Source organism: Punica granatum, chromosome 3 (assembly GCF_007655135.1).
Source record: "Punica granatum isolate Tunisia-2019 chromosome 3, ASM765513v2, whole genome shotgun sequence".
NCBI classification, from domain to species: Eukaryota; Viridiplantae; Streptophyta; class Magnoliopsida; order Myrtales; family Lythraceae; genus Punica; species Punica granatum.
Window position 1 is genome coordinate 10,786,021 of NC_045129.1, and position 19,134 is coordinate 10,805,154.

The window sequence follows — 19,134 nt, forward strand, 5'->3', positions numbered from 1 at the left end:
ATTTGTTAATCAACCTTAAACCCACTTCTCTTATTATCTCTATCGCTATTTCCTCGCTATTTCTCTCTCTCATTCTCTACCGGGCCCGCATATTTCTTCTCTCTCTATTTTTTTTCCTTTTATATCATTTTCATTAATTATCCAGCTTGTTATTCAATAATTTAAATTAAAATCCATCGTTAACCTATAATGTAAAATTTTCACTAGATCTATAAGCATTCGGGCCGATCAATCAAAAAATTCGTGCTAACAGCTGGGTCTTCTCCCTTCTAGTCGAAAGGACTTACATAATTATTTATATATTATATCAAATTGTCATTTTCTTCATAAAATTATCTCTTTTCGTCCCCTTAATTTTATGATATTATTTTTCTATATCTTTCCTTGAGATTCGCCCCCTGGACCAAACTCCTAAATAAGTTCCTAAATTTCCATGGTTATAATTAAGGTTAAGAAAATAAAAAATATATGGGAACGATAAAATATATGGACAAGATTAACTCCAAGTGCTAGCAAATGGATCTATATAAATTTATTTCCAAACTATACGGGCCGTACGCTTTGGTCACCTTCTAGATATATACATATATATACTATTACAAAATGGGAGATAACTAATAGCCCCATATAATATAATTTTTACCTTATTTTCATTTCCTAACACTTTTTTAAAATTTATCACTATCTAGCACGAATTACCATTTTATTCTCGGATCTAGCACACGTTAAACTTCGTCCAAAAACCGTTAAACACCGTTAGACGGAGTGTAACGGTGTGCTAGATTCAGGAATAAAATGGTGATTTGTGCTATATAGTGACAACTTTTAAAAACGTGTTAGAAAGTGAAAATAAGGTAAAAAATGTGTTACATGAGGCTATTTTCCCTTAAAAAATATTCATCATTCTTTTCGGTGATATGATTTTAATAGTTTTTGTGAACTGTATGATCTCAAAACGAGGTGATACTTTTACCCCATGTTCCTGATGTTATTATAAAGCTCCATAAAAATTTTCAGATTTTTCTGAATGATGAATCTTCAAATAAAAAATATTTACCTCTTTTTTTGATGTTGTGATTTAGATAATTTTTGTGAATCGTCCGATCTTAAAACGAAATGAAACTTTTACCCCACGTTTCTAATATTATTATAAAGCTCCACAAAAAATTTTAAATTTTTCTGGGCGGTGAATCTTCAAATAAAAATAATTACCCTTCTTTTTGGTGCTTTGATTTTTATAATTTTTGTAAACCTTCCGATCTCAAAATGAGATCAAAAATTTTCCCCATGTTCTTAACATTATTATAAAGCTCCTAACAGATTTTCAAATTTTTTTGGGATGTGAATTTTCAGATAAAATATATTACCTATCTTTTCGATGTTTCGATTTTGATAGTTGTTGAGGATCGCCCGACCTCAAAACGAGTTGCAACTTTTACCCCATATTTCTGATGTTATTATAAAGCTCCACATAAATTTTTAGATTTTTCTGGGAATCTTCATATAAAAAATATTTACCTCTTTTTTCGATGTTGTGATTTAGATAGTTTTTTTGAATCGTCCGATCTCAAAACGATGTGAAACTTTTACCCCAAGTTCTTGATATTATTATAAAGCTCTGTACAAAATTTCAAATATTTTTTGGTGGTGAAACTTTAGATAAAAAATAATTACCATTCCTTTCGATACTCTGATTTTGATAGTTTTTGTGAACCGTCCGATCTCAAAACGAGATGAAACTTTTTTCCATATTCCTAACATTATTATAAAGCTCCTCACAGATTTTTATATTTTTCTACACGGTGAATTTTCAGATAAAATATATTTACCTATATTTTCAGTGTTCGGATTTTGATAATTTTTGTGAATCCCTCAATCTCAAAACGAGATGAAACTTTTACCCTATATTCCTGATATTATTATAAAGCTCTACACAGATTTTCAGGTTTTTCTGGGGGGTGAATCTTCAGATAAAAAATATTTACCTCTTTTTTTCGGTATTCTGATTTTGATAGTTTTTGTGAACTGTCCGATCTCAAAAATAGCTTAAACTTTTAACCCATATTCCTGATATTATTAAAAAGCTCCACACTAATTTTCAGGTTTTTTCTAGACGGTGAATCTTCAATTAGAAAAAGGAAAAATGACCCAATATAGCACAATTTTTACCTTATTTTCACTTGCTAGCGAGTTTTTAAAAGTTGTCACGGTCTAGCACGAATCACCATTTTATTCTCGGATCTAGTACACCGTTAAACTCCGTCTAAAATTTAAAAACGCTCTAGCAAGTGAAAATAAGGTAAAAATTGTATTATATTGGGCTATTTTTTCATAGCTAGCAAATGGATCTATATAAATTTATTTCCAAACTAAACGTGCCATGCGTGTTGGCCACCATTTAGTGTATATGCACATATATATATTTATACATACATACATATATATATATATATATAAATATATATACATGGATTAAATGCACTTGTCTCCCGACCTATGAGGTGAAATTAGGTTTGCCCCCTTCCTATGAAATTTGGCAAACTACTTCCTCACCGAATCTGAAATTAAGCGATGGGACTCTCAGACCAAATTTTGGTTAGAATTCCAGCCAAAACAAGGCACTTGCTGGTCGCGCGTCAATTTAAAGAGAGCAGAATTGTCACATGAATAATTAATAAAAAATCGAATTTTTACAAAATTAGACACCTATGATTGTTCGTCATTCCCTACTGTCTGCACGTGCATTGATTTCATTTGTGCAATACACTTTTTGTTTTTCAATGCTGATACTATATGGTGCGTTCATTCCAACCTAAACAAATCTAGTTCATCCAAAGAGAGACCAACTACCCAGAATTTATTTAACTACCAAAACATTTAAAACCCAAGTTGTCACCTTAATTACATAGACGGGTAGACTCAATAGAATCGTACCTCAACCTAGATCAATCCACCCCCACCGAAATTAACAGACTCCACCAGACTAATTATTCTCCTAAATGAGAAGCTACTCGGCATTTATAAATTTCCTGCATTATTACGTCGATACATCTATTAAAAAGCTTTTTTTATGCACAATTTTGAAAAAAAAAACTTATTTCTCAGACTTCAGAATATTTTTTCGATAAACTTTCTTTTTGAAAAATATGCAAAACCCATAGAAAATGGTCATTTTGAAGTTTTCAAAGAAGCTCCAAAGCATAAACATTAAAGATTTTACAGAACTAGTTCGAGCTGAATTAGTACGGTCAAACGACTTGGAGTGCCTCACTGGTCACGGAACTCGCATATGTCCAATTGGCGCTCCGGCGGTCCCTAAATTTCAAATTTCTACCCTAATTCTTCTGTTTTTGCATATTTGCTCCAAACTCATTCGCTTCTTTTAATAGGGGATTATTTTCAATAATTAGGGACGTTTTTGGCAATTTCTTGTGCCGAGACCAATGTCAAAAGCTGAAAATCCACAAACAATTAAAAGAGGGTGTAGCATGGTTGCGCATGCTTTCGCTTGGTAATCAAGAGATTCTAGATTTAATACTCAGTGGGATTTGTGTCCCTAACTATTTAGAATTTTATTTCATTATATTAGACCAACGGGCCTCCTTTATTAAAAAAAGAAAAAAGAAAAGAAAAACTACCCACATAATATCGGTCCACTCTATTGTTAGTCGGCCAGGTTGATAAAAATGGCTTAACTAATTGAATTGATTATATTAGCAAGAAGTTGAGTTGATTTCGATGGATTTGGGTACTATTGTTCACTTGGCGGATCTGCGTAATTGGACTTGAGGGCAAGTGGTATATGTGGGGAACAAACTGGATTTGATTAAATACAATAGTCTAGTTGAGTCTAGATGTCAATTAATTGGAGTCGCACAGCGAACTTGTGGGGATCAAACTGGATTTTGATTAAATGTAATTAGAGAACTAGGAAGAACTAGGTCAACCTTGTGCTGTGAGGTGCATAAAAAAATAATCGAATTTAATTTATTTGATAATTATGAAGAAGTTTTCTAATTTATTGAGAAAATCTTTTTCTTATAAATTATTTTTTAATATTTATTCATGAATTGATAAAATCTTTTATTCGTCAAGAAAACATTTAATATTTATTGAAGAATTGTGAAGTTTTTTTAAACTTGATAATTAAGAATGATAATAATTTCATTTATGATAGTATGTTTTTTAAGCAATCGAAAAGACAATCAGTTATGAGCTGTGATTTTCAGAAAAAGTCGTATTGTGACACTGCCTCGTATCGTTCCCCGATATTATATGTTATAATGGATTGATTGGAATAGTATGTGAATTAGATTATGTCTAAGTCACATAGACTAGGATCTTCATAAAAATTGGAACAAAAAGAAGAATGGAAAATAGGTTAATTGGGTAAATCACTAAACCTTGAGTTTAATTTCAATTAAAAAAAGACTAAAATGAGTTGACTTAGAATCAATTACTTATTCTTAGGTCTAATCAATTAAAATTGAAAAACCACAAAATGAATTTAGACATTCTGAGTAGGCCTCAGGCTCTAGTTCTGTATTTCTTTTGGGCCCGAGGCCCACTTTTCCCCGTTGGGCGCAGAGGTCGTAGGCACAGTCGTCCCTCGTCCCATGTTGGGTCCCGTTGGCTCATCCCTTGATAGGGGAATAATTGGCCTCGAATTAAAAGGAAACTTGGGAAATGATTAATGGTAGGATAATTCTTGGTTTGAGAGTTTTGGTATCGTAACATAACCCTCGGAATTGGATAATGGTGTAAGACCGATCAATTCCCTAGTAGTTAATTAGTATCCTAATTATTTACAAAAATTACATGACAAGCCGTTGAAACAGATTAATGGCGGCGACTCTTAACAAAATCTCGAGTCCCAATCACATGAGCTAAACACAATTCGATATGCCTTTCTTTCCCTTTTATCTATATCTTTATTACGTCCATTAGCCTCTCTTTCTATCGGGAAAATACAACTAGGGAACCATGCAAACTATATAAATAGGGAAGCGCAATGGGGTCTTACCTTCTTCCATGCAAACCGGAAGAGCTTAACTCAATTTTTTTCTCTTCTTTTCTTATTCCCTGAGCCAAAAATTGCTGGCCTGTCTCGGATTGCAAATTAGGGCTTGCCTTCGCTTTGACACATTATTCTATCAGAGAGATCGGGATCTCTCCCAGTACGGCAACAAGATCAATGCCGTGAGCTCTGTCCTACATGGTTTGAAAACTTATTATCCTAGCAAGGTTATACAACTTGAGCGGTCAGTATACATCATATATGATGCCACGTTTGCTCTCACTGGGGAGAACGTACGAATTTAGCTCCCATAACTAGTGATATTAGAGATTGAAGGAGAGTTTTATGCATTTTACCCACGTTCTACAGTACCCCAAGGGAGCTGACATTTATAAGAAGAAAAAATGTGGAGGTTGAAGATAGCAGAAGGAGGCAATAACCCGTACTTGTACAGCTCGAGCAACTTCATTGGGAGGCAAACGTGGGAATTCGATCCAAACGGAGGCACTCCCGAAGAGATCGCCGAGATCGAAGCTGCTCGTCTCAATTTCTATAAAAATCGCTTCAAGGTTAAGTGCAGCAGCGACCTCATCTGGCGATTACAGGTACATATGTGTCTGTAATTCATTTTCTTCCATGATATTCATGCATGGGGTAGCAATATTACTCTTTATTGAATGGACTTATTTTCTCATCATTGAGTTCAATATTAGGCGATAGTCGCATCTTCTTACAATGGACTTATTAATTAGTCCACCATGATTGATAGCCCGCGGTTAATTAGCTCGAGTGCAATTTGAAAATCCATGATCTTCGGGGACATTGTGTTATAACTTCTGTTGCAATTGAATATACCAGACTTTCGGTCAATTTTTAGTTTTTAGCAGTTCAAGCACACAAGTTCGGTAAACACGTTGGGGAAAAGAGAGATAGTTTTCGGAGCAATATCCATTTCACAAACGTCCTAGCACAGAATGCTAAAATGAAGGAGTATAGAAAGTCCGACTAACAAATATTGAACACAGAACATTTTGTTTTCAGAAGAGCAAGAACCACTACAATACACATATATAAAAGCTGACCAAGTGCAATGAAAAAGTGCCATGATAGCCTTTTTAGCTCCCTTGTTTGAGCAAACCTTCATGTCTCTATTATTAATGTGTTCACTCCTCAAAGTCCGGGTCCTTCATATATCTACACGATTCAACAAATTTTAGATATGCGCCTACTTTGTATATAGGAATGTAATTAAAGATTGTTTCTGAAAAATTAGAAGTTGTCTCGATTTTCTTTTCTTCTGAGTTTGGAGCTATTTTCACCCCCTATTTGACTAATATACTTCATTTATTGTTTGTTGTACCAAATTACGCTCAATTGCATCTTTATGACTTATATAAACATGGAAAAAAAAATCACAAATCACTCTCCAAATCATTTCTTTTCTTAACTTATCGTCATTTGGTAATTAAATAGCATAATTTTATGTATGTAGCCCGTATCAATCCCAATTTAATTTTCTTGCTTTACAATATGACCGGAACATCAGCAGGAAAAAAAATATAAAATCATGAAACAAATGATTTTTTTTGTGCGATTTTAGATGCAATTATAATCCATTAAGTTTTTGTAAAATTTGACTAACTTAATGTACACCATTAATTTGTATATAGCGGCTATAATTTAAGATTTTTTTTTATTAATTTATAGTAATCTATTATTTTTAAGTGAAAGGTATTATATTGTTCTTTTTCTGAATGAAAGCTATTTTATTGGAGTATAAAGATGTTGGCTTCTTTTTATATTTTGGCATCATGATCTTTAAAAGATAAATCACGCTCTAGATAAAGGAGATTTGAAATCTTTCAGTGAGAACTTTTTATTTATAATACGACAATTTAAGCTACTTTTTAAATAATATTGGTTAGATATTAATTTTTATTTAGAAAAAAAGATAATTGCTTTTACAAATGGCAAAATATGCTTCAATTAAGAAAGGAAAACATGGATTTAACTATTAAGAGAGTGATTACAGAGTCTAACCGTATTTATTTGTTTATAAATATGGGATTAGGGGTACTTTGGTACAACAAATAACAAATGGGGTGTATTAGCCAAATAAGGGCTGGAAAGAGTCTCGACATTTTCTTAAATGTTTTTTCCAAGATATGAAATTTAGTCAAACTTAATGTACCAAGTTTCCTATAAATAGAATTATCAAAAATTTATTTTTTAATCTTCGTTTTTGTACTCTTTATTTTCCCTACACCTTACCCTAGCGGTTATCTCTTTCTTTTGGTATATTCTTATATATTTTAAGTAATGATTATCTCTATTATACCTTTTACTCACACTATGTGTATATTATATATTTTCTAAATTAAAAGATTTTTCTGTAATGTTACTAGACACAATAATAGTCTCATAAAAATTGAGTTACTTCCGCAACCCAAACAAAAAAATTGAGTTACTTCTTTCTATTGCTTTTTTTATTCTTCTTAGTTTCATTATTGAATTTTTTTCCTTCCATTATAAATATTGTATTATATATTGAACGATAAGATCATTCTAGAATTCAATTTTTCCGATTATATTTTCCGTCGTGATATTACATGGACTAATTATCTATGTTGAACACGTATAAAAAGTAATTAAAAACCATGCACTACCAGTGAGCTCCATTTTGACTATTCTCAACTTTTAAAATTCTCTCAATAGATTAATAATTTTGTTTTTAACAAAAGTATGATACAATTTACTGTGGTAGAGATTACAAACAAATTATTGAAGTTCCACTGAAACATGCAAAGTTTTTTCAATTAAAAAAATTAAAATTTTCCAAAAGAATTCGCACTATATTAAATACCCTTATGATAATTGCGCCACACTCTTGTCGAGCATAAGAAATTGGACCTATACATATTCAATGAAATTGGGCCATAACGGGGGGCAATCTGACAGATTTTATTTTTTAAAACTTACATACATTGCGGGACGGAGGTTTATATAGGGGTGGAATATAAAGGGTTATCTAACCAACCCTTTCGTAATCCTCATGCTCGCGATCAAGAAAAACTGTTAGAGCATACAGTTTTGAACTCAAATCGAAAACGATCTTTGCTAGTATCCTTTCCTATAGTGCTAATATGTTTTCAGAAGAATATTATTACGGGAGTCCTTTTTTTTCTTCCTTTATTTCTATGGAGTATTTCTTATGATTTTCTTAATTGTTTCAAAAATCTTTTATAATATTAGACCATTATTATAAGATCTAAATCCAGTAGTGGTAAGCAATCTAACTTTTCAAAGAAATGAAACTGAACAGTTGATTTTGATTTGTAATAATTGCAATAATTTTCGAGCAGAGATCTATCCCTACTTGCATTTGTTAACAAATGGTTCGAAACTAATTGTAAATGACGCCTCAAATGAGGAAGAAAAAGTGGAAAAGCCCAAGCTTCACTTCTTGTTTGAGTTACGACTCCATAAATGTTGAAAATTGATATGTTAACCCTCGAAACAGTCCGAGATTTGAGGAACTCACCCCTTCCAATGCTGACTACAGTTTCTGAGAGAGATGAAGTTTGAGCAGACGATCCCATTGAGAAAAGTAGAGGAAGGGGAGGAGATAACTAGCGAGATAGCGACAACTGCCCTGAGGAGGGCAGTACACTTCTATTCCGCCCTGCAGTCAAGCGACGGGCATTGGCCGGCTGAGAATTCTGGCCCTCTTTTCTTTGTCCCTCCCTTGGTCAGTTCCTCCACCATGTTCACCATTAATATTTCTGATTATTAATGCCACAAAGTTGCCAACTTTGCTAATTGACTAGTACTTGATGACCTTTAGGTCATGTGCTTATACATAACGGGGCATCTCAACACAGTCTTATCTCTAGAGCATCACAGAGAAATGCTTCGGTACATTTACTATCATCAGGTACCATACAAAAAAATCAGCTAGAATGCCTATATATGTATGTTTATATGTTGTTTATACTAGGAACATTGATTATGAAGGCAGCTCTTGTACAGATTAGCTAACTAGGCATTCTATTACCTACCCTTCGGGCGTTTATATCTTGATGTCTAAACTAATGGCCTTGGCCATTTTTGGTTGGGTGACTCTTTGGGGCTTCTAAACTTCGTTGTAGCATTTAATATAATTTTGGCTCCGACCCCCCTTATTAACCAAGAAAAATGCCATTAGGTGTAACTACAGATTTAGTTTAAAGCCGCTTAGCTTGCCTATAATCAAAAGGTGACAGTGGGTTTAGGGAAATTTTGAGTTAATGATTGATTGTGGCTGCAGAATGAGGACGGTGGATGGGGATTGCATGCGGAGGGACATAGTGTTATGTTCTGCACGACTCTGAGCTACATTTGCATGCGCATCCTCGGAGAAGGACCCGATGGTGGCAAAAACAATGCATGTGCCCGAGCGCGTAAATGGATCCTTGACCATGGCGGTGCTACATACATTCCCTCATGGGGCAAAATTTGGCTCTCAGTATGCCCATCTCATCTCTTCAGTGACTTTGCCCTTTTTGCTGACAATTTAATATTTGAAATGCTAGCTGACTTGTTTGTTTGGTTTCCTAGTAGAATTTTAAAATTAGATTTTAATTTTGAAAAAGAGTGGTATAAATGGAGTTCACCCTTTGACTTTGTATGAGTTATTTTGTTTTATTGTGGAAAAAAGTGGTATAAATAGGGTCCACAGTTTGACTTTGTATGAGTTATTTTGTTTTGTAGTGGGTAGAGTTAAGTTAGAATTGTGATTATAAAATAACACTTGGAAACCAAACACTACATTAAATATTAGTTATACCCCGGGAGAAGGTTAAAGAGAATCAAAGATAGAACGTGAGAGAAAATTATAATCGGGAGGGAAATATGAAAAGCACCAATTTAGTCGTAAATTAGATTAATATGTGCCCATAAAAAACCACTTCATAACTAAGTTGAAAACTACTTGACGTTCCAAATGCCAATTTATTCATTTAGTTTATTTGTTGTTTGCAACAAATTGTATCCAATTTGGTGCAGATATTGGGGGTTATTGACTGGACGGGAACGAACCCAGTGCCACCCGAGTTTTGGATCCTTCCTTCATTCCTTCCCATGCACCCAGGTTGGTAGTTCTTTCCATTCCCTTTCTTAACCATATACTTGCTTTCTGATATGTTTTCTCGAAATTTGATAAGATTTCATTTGTCCCAAAAATCTTAAAACTTACAGGCAAAATGTGGTGCTATTGTCGTTTAGTTTATATGCCTATGTCGTACTTGTATGGAAAGAAGTTTGTGGGCCCAATCACATCCCTCGTGCAAGAGCTGAGGGAAGAGCTTCACACTCAACCATATGACGCCATCGAATGGCAAAAAGTCCGCCATCTTTGTGCCAAGGTGTGTTTGCCTATATTATGAGCTTCCATTGCCCATCACAATATTGAGGAAAAAAATGTTGATTTGAGATTTTTCTTTTTTATTTTATTTTTATGCAGGAAGATCTCTACTATCCCCATCCTTTAATACAAGAGTTGTTTTGGGACAGCCTATACATATTCACGGAGCCATTGCTCAGCCATTGGCCTTTTAGCAAGTTAAGAGATAAAGCACTTCAAATGACCATGAAGCATATACATTACGAAGACGAGAATAGCCAATATATTACAATCGGATGTGTTGAGAAGGTGAGGTAATAAGTTTTTGTGAAAATTTTGCTTTTTACAAGCTATACTAGAAAGCAACTCAACTGAGACTCACATTTTTAATTATTTTGAATAGGTGCTCTGCATGCTTGCCTGCTGGGTGGAAGATCCAAACGGGGATTATTTTAAGAAGCATCTTGCCAGGATTCCAGACTTGTTGTGGATTGCTGAAGATGGAATGAAGATGCAAGTTAGTAGTTCCTTTTATTTCTAAAAAATGGATTCAATATGAATTACCGAAATCACTTGGTTTGCTTCATTAAAGGTTGTGTTTAGCTTACCAGGGTTGTTTGCCTTCTCATTTGTAGGGTACTGGATCCCAACAGTGGGACACAAGCTTGTCAATCCTAGCATTGCTTGCTAGTAATCTTCCAGATGAGATTGGACCAATACTCAAGAGAGGACATGATTTCATAAAAAAGTCTCAAGTATTTTGTTATGCTTTTATAATGAAGATCATTTTGCCTTTCTCTTTTACTGCACTATTTAAATAGGAATGATCATTTGTTTTATCATTTTGAATTTTTAAGATCAAGAATAATCCTTCTGGAGATTTCAAAAGCATGTACCGTAATATATCAAAAGGGGCATGGGCCTTCTGTGATCGAGATCAGGGGTGGCAAATCTCAGATGGTACAGCTGATGCTTTGAAGGTAATTACAATTTCTTTGCCCTTTTCAAAAGAAGAGATAATTTAATCTTACTTAGGCTGGAGTTTTCTCATTTTCCCAACTTCCTATGTAGTGCTGCCTACTTTTCTCTCTGATGCCCCCGGCAATTGTTGGTGAGAAGCTAGAAGTTGAGCAGCTCTATGATGCTGTCAACATCCTTTTATCTCTACAGGTTTGAAGTAGTCCAACACCAGACTGAATGTCGTCGAATGATGTTAGTTTAAATAATATTCAAGAAATTAGGAAAAATTCATTGCTAAATTGACACACTTCAGACTCCATCTTGTTTGCAGAGTAAAAATGGCGGGGTATCACCATGGGAATCGGCAAGAGCTGAGAATTGGTTGGAAGTAAGCATTTCACCTCGTTTAAAGGAGTTTTTTTTTTCATCTACTAACTCCTAGATTAAACACTTCACGTTTTCCATCCTTCCTAGTCCTAAATTAAGTTTATTCCACTTGTAGCTCTTTAATCCAATTGAATTCCTCGCCGACGTTGTGATTGAACACGATTATCTAGAATGCACTTCATCAGCTATACAAGCCCTCATGTTGTTCAAAAAGTTGTTCCCGGGATATAGGAAGATTGAGATTGAAAATTTTGCCACAAAAGCTGCAAGATATATTGAGAGCACGCAAATGCTCGACGGTTCATGGTATTTCTATCTTATTCTTGCACTATCTCTTTGTCTCGTGTAATATTTATCAGAGAGACTTACAAGTTAATGTGGAGCTGATGTTCTAGGTATGGGAGCTGGGGAGTTTGTTTCACATATGGTACATGGTTTGCTCTAGTAGGGCTAGCAGCTGCAGGCAAGACTTATAACAATTGCACAGCCATTTGTAAAGGCGTGGAGTTTCTGCTTCAAAACCAATTGGGAGATGGCGGGTGGGGAGAAAGCTACCTCAGTTGCCCAAAAGTGGTAATCTTTTAACGAGTTCAAGACACATGTGGATGACTTTAGTGAATTCTTTTTCTAATGCCATTCCCTTACAGTATCGAACTTAGAATATACGCTGCGTTTGGTTTCATAATATAATTTTAAAATCAAATTTTGATTTAAAAAAAAAGTGATATATGGGGTCCACCCTTTGACTTTGTATGAATTATGTTGTTTTGTTGTGAAAAAAAAAAGGTATAAATGGGGTCCACTCTTTGACTTTGTATGAGCTATTTTATTTTGTTGTGGGTAGAATTAGGTTAAAGTTGTGATTTTAAAATTATACTCACAAATCAAACAAGGCAAGTAATTTGCAACCAGAATATGGTGCAGAAGTATGTGCCTTTGGAGGACAATAGATCGAACTTGGTGCAAACTGCATGGGCTATGATGGGCTTGATTCATTCTGGACAGGTTAGTTTCTTGTAGTTTCTTTTTTAGAATTGATTGTATCCTAACATTTATAAATTTCTCAACCATTGTCAGGTGGCAAGGGACCCAACTCCCCTTCATCGAGCTGCGAAGCTACTAATCAACTCCCAACTAGAAGATGGTGATTTCCCCCAGCAGGTTTGTGCTTTACAACTATAACAAAAACCTTTCTGCATTTTTATGATGGAAAACATTAATGCTCAATTAGAACTTGTTAAAAGATTTCTAAAATGAACACCTTTCGTGTTCCAATTCTCCATTGAGACTGAAAATTCCCAAGAGAAAATGTCCAATGATCCTTCATTACATGGCTAGAAAGAATAAACAATTTTTTTTTATTCAAAAAAATTCATTGCCTACTATCCGTGGGCTATGAAGGGCATTCATGTCTACAAGTGCTTTCTCAAACCAAGAGGCCAGTGAAAATTTTCTTCATATCCAAAGTGCTTTAACTACATTTGCGTAATTCCCCAGCAAAATATGGTCATTAGCAAAATGAATTTGGTCTTAAAAAAAGGAAAAGTTCTCTTAATGATGGTTCGAAGGTTACCATTTTTACATTTCTATTACAGGAAATTACAGGATCATTCATGAAGACTTGCATGTTACACTATGCAGCTTATAGGAACATCTTCCCTTTGTGGGCCCTCGCTGAATATCGAAAATATGTGCCACTGCCGTGTTCATATTAAAATTTTACGAAGATTACTGTTTATATGACATGTTTTCATAAAAAAGCTCGTCCTGAGCATCTGTAATTTTCCTATGGAAGCATTTCTAGAGTTTTATCCTAATCAGTTTAATAGTTTGGTGTCCCCAATGTAAGACCAACAATTATCTTTATATTAAAGTGAATGAAGTATTTCACTTATACATGGGTCTGTCATTTAAAATGATGACATCCAACATTACAGAGTCTTTTTGGGTTCTCACTCGGAAAATTACTTGAATGAGAAAAAACCTTTTAAATTGTAATGCAGACGGTACTAAATCTTTTTTTTTTGTAATAATTTGATACAAAAAGTATCAAATTGTTTCAATCAAGTACAATCCGTCAATTTCCATCGACGCCGTTAAGAATTTCTAACGTGGCACGTACGTAGCAAGCCTTATGACACGTGGTTGGATGCCGTTAAGAATATCTGACGTGGCACGTGACGTGGCAAGTCTTATGACACGTGACTGAAAACTTTTAGCATGATGTAACAAATAAGTACAAACCTTATTAATATGTAACAAATTGGTACAAAACATTATTAAGATGTAATAAACGTGTACAAAACTTTATTAAGATGTAACGAAATGATGCAAAACGTTTTGGATGATGTAACAAATTGATACAAATAGCGGAATTAAGGACAACTACACCTAAATAAAATAATAAAAGGGGAGATCCGCATTGAATGGTGCTACGGGATCTATGCATATCAAATGATGGGAAGACCCGTATTACGATAATATGGAGTCATATTACCATGAGCGAAAAAAATATATGATAGTATGAATTTGCATCATAAATTTTGGCCCCTCTGGATTTTGAGAGAAGTACATAAGTTCGAAAGGAATTATTGGAAGAGAAAATAAAGGGAAGATCTTTCATTCCAAAAATTTTTGACGTGGCATGTAACAATCTCGTCATGAAAAATCACAAAATTCTCAAGCGATGCTCCTCGGCATGCCAGGTCAAAAATTTTTGGAATGAAAGATCTTTCTTTTATTTCCTCTTCCAAAAAAATGCACCTTATATGTTTGCCACCCCCATGTAAGGTGCATTTTTTTTCCTTTCGAACTTATGTACTTCTCTTGAAATCCAAAGGGATCAAAATTTATGATGCAAATTCATACTACCATATTTTTTTCGCTCATGGTAATATGACTCTATATTATCGTAACACGGGTTTTTCCATCGTTGGATATGCATAGATCAACACCATTCAATGCGGATTTCCCCTTTTATTATTTTAATTAGGTGTAGTCGTCATTTGTTCCGCTATTTGTATGAATTTGTTACATCATACAAAACGTTTTGTATCATTTCGTTACATCTTAATAAAGTTTTGTATCCATTTGTTATATCTTAATAAAGTTTTGTAACAATTTATTACATATTAATAAGGTTTTGTACTTATTTGTTACATCATGCTAAAAGTTTTCAGTCACGTGTCATAAGACTTGCCACGTCACGTGCCACATCAAATATTCTTAATGGCATCCAGCCACGTGTCATACGGCTTGCCACGTCACGTGCCACGTCATAAATTCTTAACGGCGTCGACGGAAATTGACAGATTGTACTTGATTGAAACAATTTGATACTTTTTGTATGAAATTGTTACAAAAAAAAGATTTTGTAGCATCCGCGTTACAACTTAAAAGGTTTTCTATCATTTAAGTAATTTTCCCGGTTCTCACTAGTAGGGCTCTTTTATTCCTTTAATTAAATATTTTTTTATGGGTCTTTTCTGTAATAATAAAGAAAATAGTCCACTTCGATTAATAAATAATTAAAGTTTTCCTATCATAGATAAACAAAACTTAAAGCAAATATAAACTTAAAGCAAATATAAGGAGGACTAGATGAATGCTCAAGCTCGCACGGGTTTTATAAATCTCATTATGGGTTACAAAATTCCTTTTACTTATTCATCTATATACAATTAAACTCGCATGACATGTCATAATAAAAAATTATAAATATTATAATTACTTATGATAAATAGTTAACAATAAGTGTTTTTTCTGGGGGAAAGAATGGTGCCGGTATGTATGGTTTTTTGGGAGGGAGAGTGGAAGAGAGAAAATTGAGGGAGAGAAAAAAGTGGAAAGTATTCACCAAGAAAAAAAGTGGAAGCAGTTATTTTTTAAAATTACAATCTTATCCCTAAACGAATGCATCTTATAAATTGAAAAATATGAAGTAAGGGTATAGGAAGATGATAGTAAGACAAAAGGATGCTTCTAGCTTTATAATAGTATAGAGAAAGAATGATGAATGCATGATAACCAAGAAGCTCAAATATGATTGAGAATGTGATTTTCCTTTTATGACATATATTAATTAATGTACGATGGAGCATTAATAATATTTATAGATAATGGGCTTACCTCCGTTTAGTCCCAATTTTTTGTTGAAATTATCCACCAAAATGATCATTTTTAAATGAATTATTATCATAAAAAAATTCGTGTTTTGTTTCGCATGAAATTGAATTATTATTTTGAACGTGTCTACGTCCATGTCTTTCATATGGCTTATTCTATACTCCGAGAAAATTTTCTGTTATGCCGCTGTCCTCATATAAATCCTTCTGTTATCATCGTTATGCCGTTTAAATTTTTCCGGAAAGTCATGAATTATTTTTAGAGTCTTCATTATCCAATAAAAAAGAATGCTCTTCCCTTCTTCTCATTTTCAATTAATATGTTTTATAATGAAAACTAAAGGGCGCAATCATAAACAACCTTTACCATCCGTTTTGACGAAGAAAAACACAAGGGAGGTATTTTTTATGGATTAACAAAAGATTATTAGATTCTATTATATGGATTGGGAATAAGAAAAATTATCTAGTGTATCGAAACGGTGATCCAACTGTCATTTGTCTTAAAATCCCAAACGAAGATCGCATCAGTTACATTCTAACAAAGGGAAATTTAAAAATAAAAAAAAATCTAAATAGATACTTAGTTATTTAACCTTATTATAAATTTTAAAGCTTGTTTATTTTTAGAAAATCAAATTTTCACTTTTCATCTCTATTTTGCTTGCTTCTCCTATATATTCTAAATTTATTTCTTCACAGAAAAGTATTAGAATATGTTTATTCATATTAAGTTCAAAAAATTTCAATAGTGAGAGAAATTGAGGGACATGATTAAACCGATAACTCATACATACTAAATTTTCAATCTAAAGAACACATATTAAACTTTTCACGTGAAACAAAAACGAATTTGTATTAAGTTTTTTATTGCATGTAAAATGAAAGGGATGATGCCATAAAATGAAAATAAGGTAATAAATTAATTAATAAAATAAAACCCTGGCAAAGAGCAGGAATAAAATCAAGATAATTAGAATTTAAAAGAGTGAATTTAAATTGAATGGAACTGTGTAATTAGAACACAAATCTAAGATGAATATGGTAAAATATAGATTGTTTTTTAACTTGTCTCTGCATTGACCTATATTCAATGGAAATTAGGAATCCAAGATCATGTAGACACATGAAATAAAAATGAAATTGCCTTCTCCACTTGAAATTACATAGGGATTGAAATAGTTAAAACAACCAAGAAAAATAAATAACATCAAGAGTATGTATGAAAATTAGAAAGACGGAGACAAAAAATGAACAAATAATCTTGGAACATAGAAAGAACAAGATATCATTGGGAAAAAAGTATTACCTATGAAGAACGATAGATAAAGGGTAATCAAGCACCAAACTCATATATTCTCTGTTGACAACCTGTTAAAAACCTATAAATTAGAATGAATACCTTTTTGTTTTATATGAGTACAACCACTACCGAGATTTTGAGAGATCTTTCAAAGTACTATTGGGGAGAAGGATTTCAAAGGGGGGAGGGGGGAATTTGAATAGATTTTCATGTCTCTTGGAAAACCAAGAATAAATACAACTTTTCAAATAATCATGTCTCTTTACACCAAAAATCACATTATTTCACTAACCAGTCACATATTTTTTAAACATGATATATTAAATTATATATTTCTTTTATTTTACTATTTGTGATTATTAATTAAATTTACACTTATTTAATCATTGGATTTGATCGTCTAATTATAGTGTAGTTTTCTTTTTACAGCTTTTTTGTTAACACTAAAAATATTTTCCTAGTGAAAGAAAAAAAGTGACGCGTGTATTTTATTGAGTCATAACCAGTGCATCTTAAGAAATTACTTTCACATATATTTTTTTTAGGGAAGGGATATCAATTACTAGTAATACGGTATGATGAATTAAAAAGTTGTGATTGGTTATTTTAGTTAAGAACAATAGTAAAATCATAATATCATTATTTTTAAGTGACGTTAAAATGGGAAGAAGTTGTGCGGACCCAAATTTCGTCTCGTCGGGGCCCACATGCGTGCACCATCGCATAGCTTGGGAGTGTCCACCTTCCCGTGGGGACGCGTGATGGAAACGCATGAGAAGGGGTCACCACTTACCATTTTACGACCTGAAAATCGAGGGCCGACAAATTACCCGGGCCTAGGGGTAGGTAGTACACCTAGTTACTAAGGCATTGGTCTTATGGAACCGAAAACTCCAAATCCAGAGGTTTTATTACGTGCGGACCTATATCCCACACGCCCTTTCGGTACTTTGTTTGTCTAGGGTTTGCCGTTTTATTTCATTTACCGCGTGAATTAGGTTGCACTTGCCTTGCCCGTTCTGACACCGTAACTTCGATGAAACACACAGACCGTCTGCTCACCGACCGGGGTCTTTACAATGACTGAATGAAAATACAAAAAAAACGCTCTTACAATGTGCTCTCAAATAAATCAAAATACAGACGCGATACAGAACATGGACCCAGTCAATTTGCATTAGGCTAAATATTCCACTCATGCTCACCTCTTGATTTTGAATGACTGAAAATAAAATTAAGGCAACGCGGGCTCAGAGAGCCGGGGGTCGGATTCGACCGAACCGACGGATAGCAAAAGAGTCGTTTGACTCCCATGATAGCCATAGGGTCGGTCGAGCTCCCAAGTCATGTTCGGCCACAACTTACCTATCCGATCCGAATCGTCTTCCGCATAGACACTACTAGGAGCAAGGCAGTAAGTCAAGGCAAGACCCGATTCCGCACTCGGGGTTGCGCGCACTCTGTGTGTGTGCGGCGTTGGACCCCATGATCGATAGTTTAGGGGCGTTGGACCCCGTGCATGACGTATCTTATGGGTTCGGGCCCAAACCGCGATCAAATAACGAGCAACAAACGAAAACATACAAAAGTAAATGAAGTCGTTGGGTGCAAACAAGTGGTTTATTAAGCCAAGTTTACGTGATTAATCCAATTATGAACGGGATTATTTAGCAAACAATTTCCTAGCCTAAATGAATAAAGGAACATGTTTGTGTACGGTGCTACTTTGACTAAAGATGTATGGGCCTATTTTAGATTACTCTGTATGGTGACAATGCGGTTTTTTTTTTTTTTACAAATTAGGCCAAAAGCGTGTGTTTTCACCTGAAAATTCAATACTATCCCTTTTGCCTATTTGCCCGTGTTTGATTAAGCCGAGTGCACAATTAATCAAATTCTGCATTTTATGACAGAAGAACCCGTTCTAAATTATCGAGACGATTACCGGTAATTTATCAATTTA

The 19,134-nt window shown here is 34.0% G+C and overlaps 1 protein-coding gene across 1 annotated transcript; it reads left to right on the forward strand.

Annotated features, from left to right (window-relative positions):
• The first annotated feature begins 5,421 nt into the window (after nt 1–5,421).
• Nucleotides 5,422–13,459, forward strand: LOC116200371 (beta-amyrin synthase-like). The gene is made up of 17 exons (XM_031531220.1): nt 5,422–5,622; nt 8,580–8,765; nt 8,862–8,951; nt 9,324–9,521; nt 10,061–10,145; nt 10,253–10,419; nt 10,518–10,706; nt 10,801–10,914; nt 11,033–11,152; nt 11,255–11,377; nt 11,469–11,567; nt 11,689–11,745; nt 11,860–12,050; nt 12,140–12,317; nt 12,669–12,749; nt 12,822–12,905; nt 13,340–13,459. The coding sequence occupies exons 1-17, from the start codon at nt 5,422–5,424 to the stop codon at nt 13,457–13,459; spliced, it is 2,283 nt and encodes a 760-aa protein (XP_031387080.1).
• Nucleotides 13,460–19,134: the final 5,675 nt, after the last annotated feature.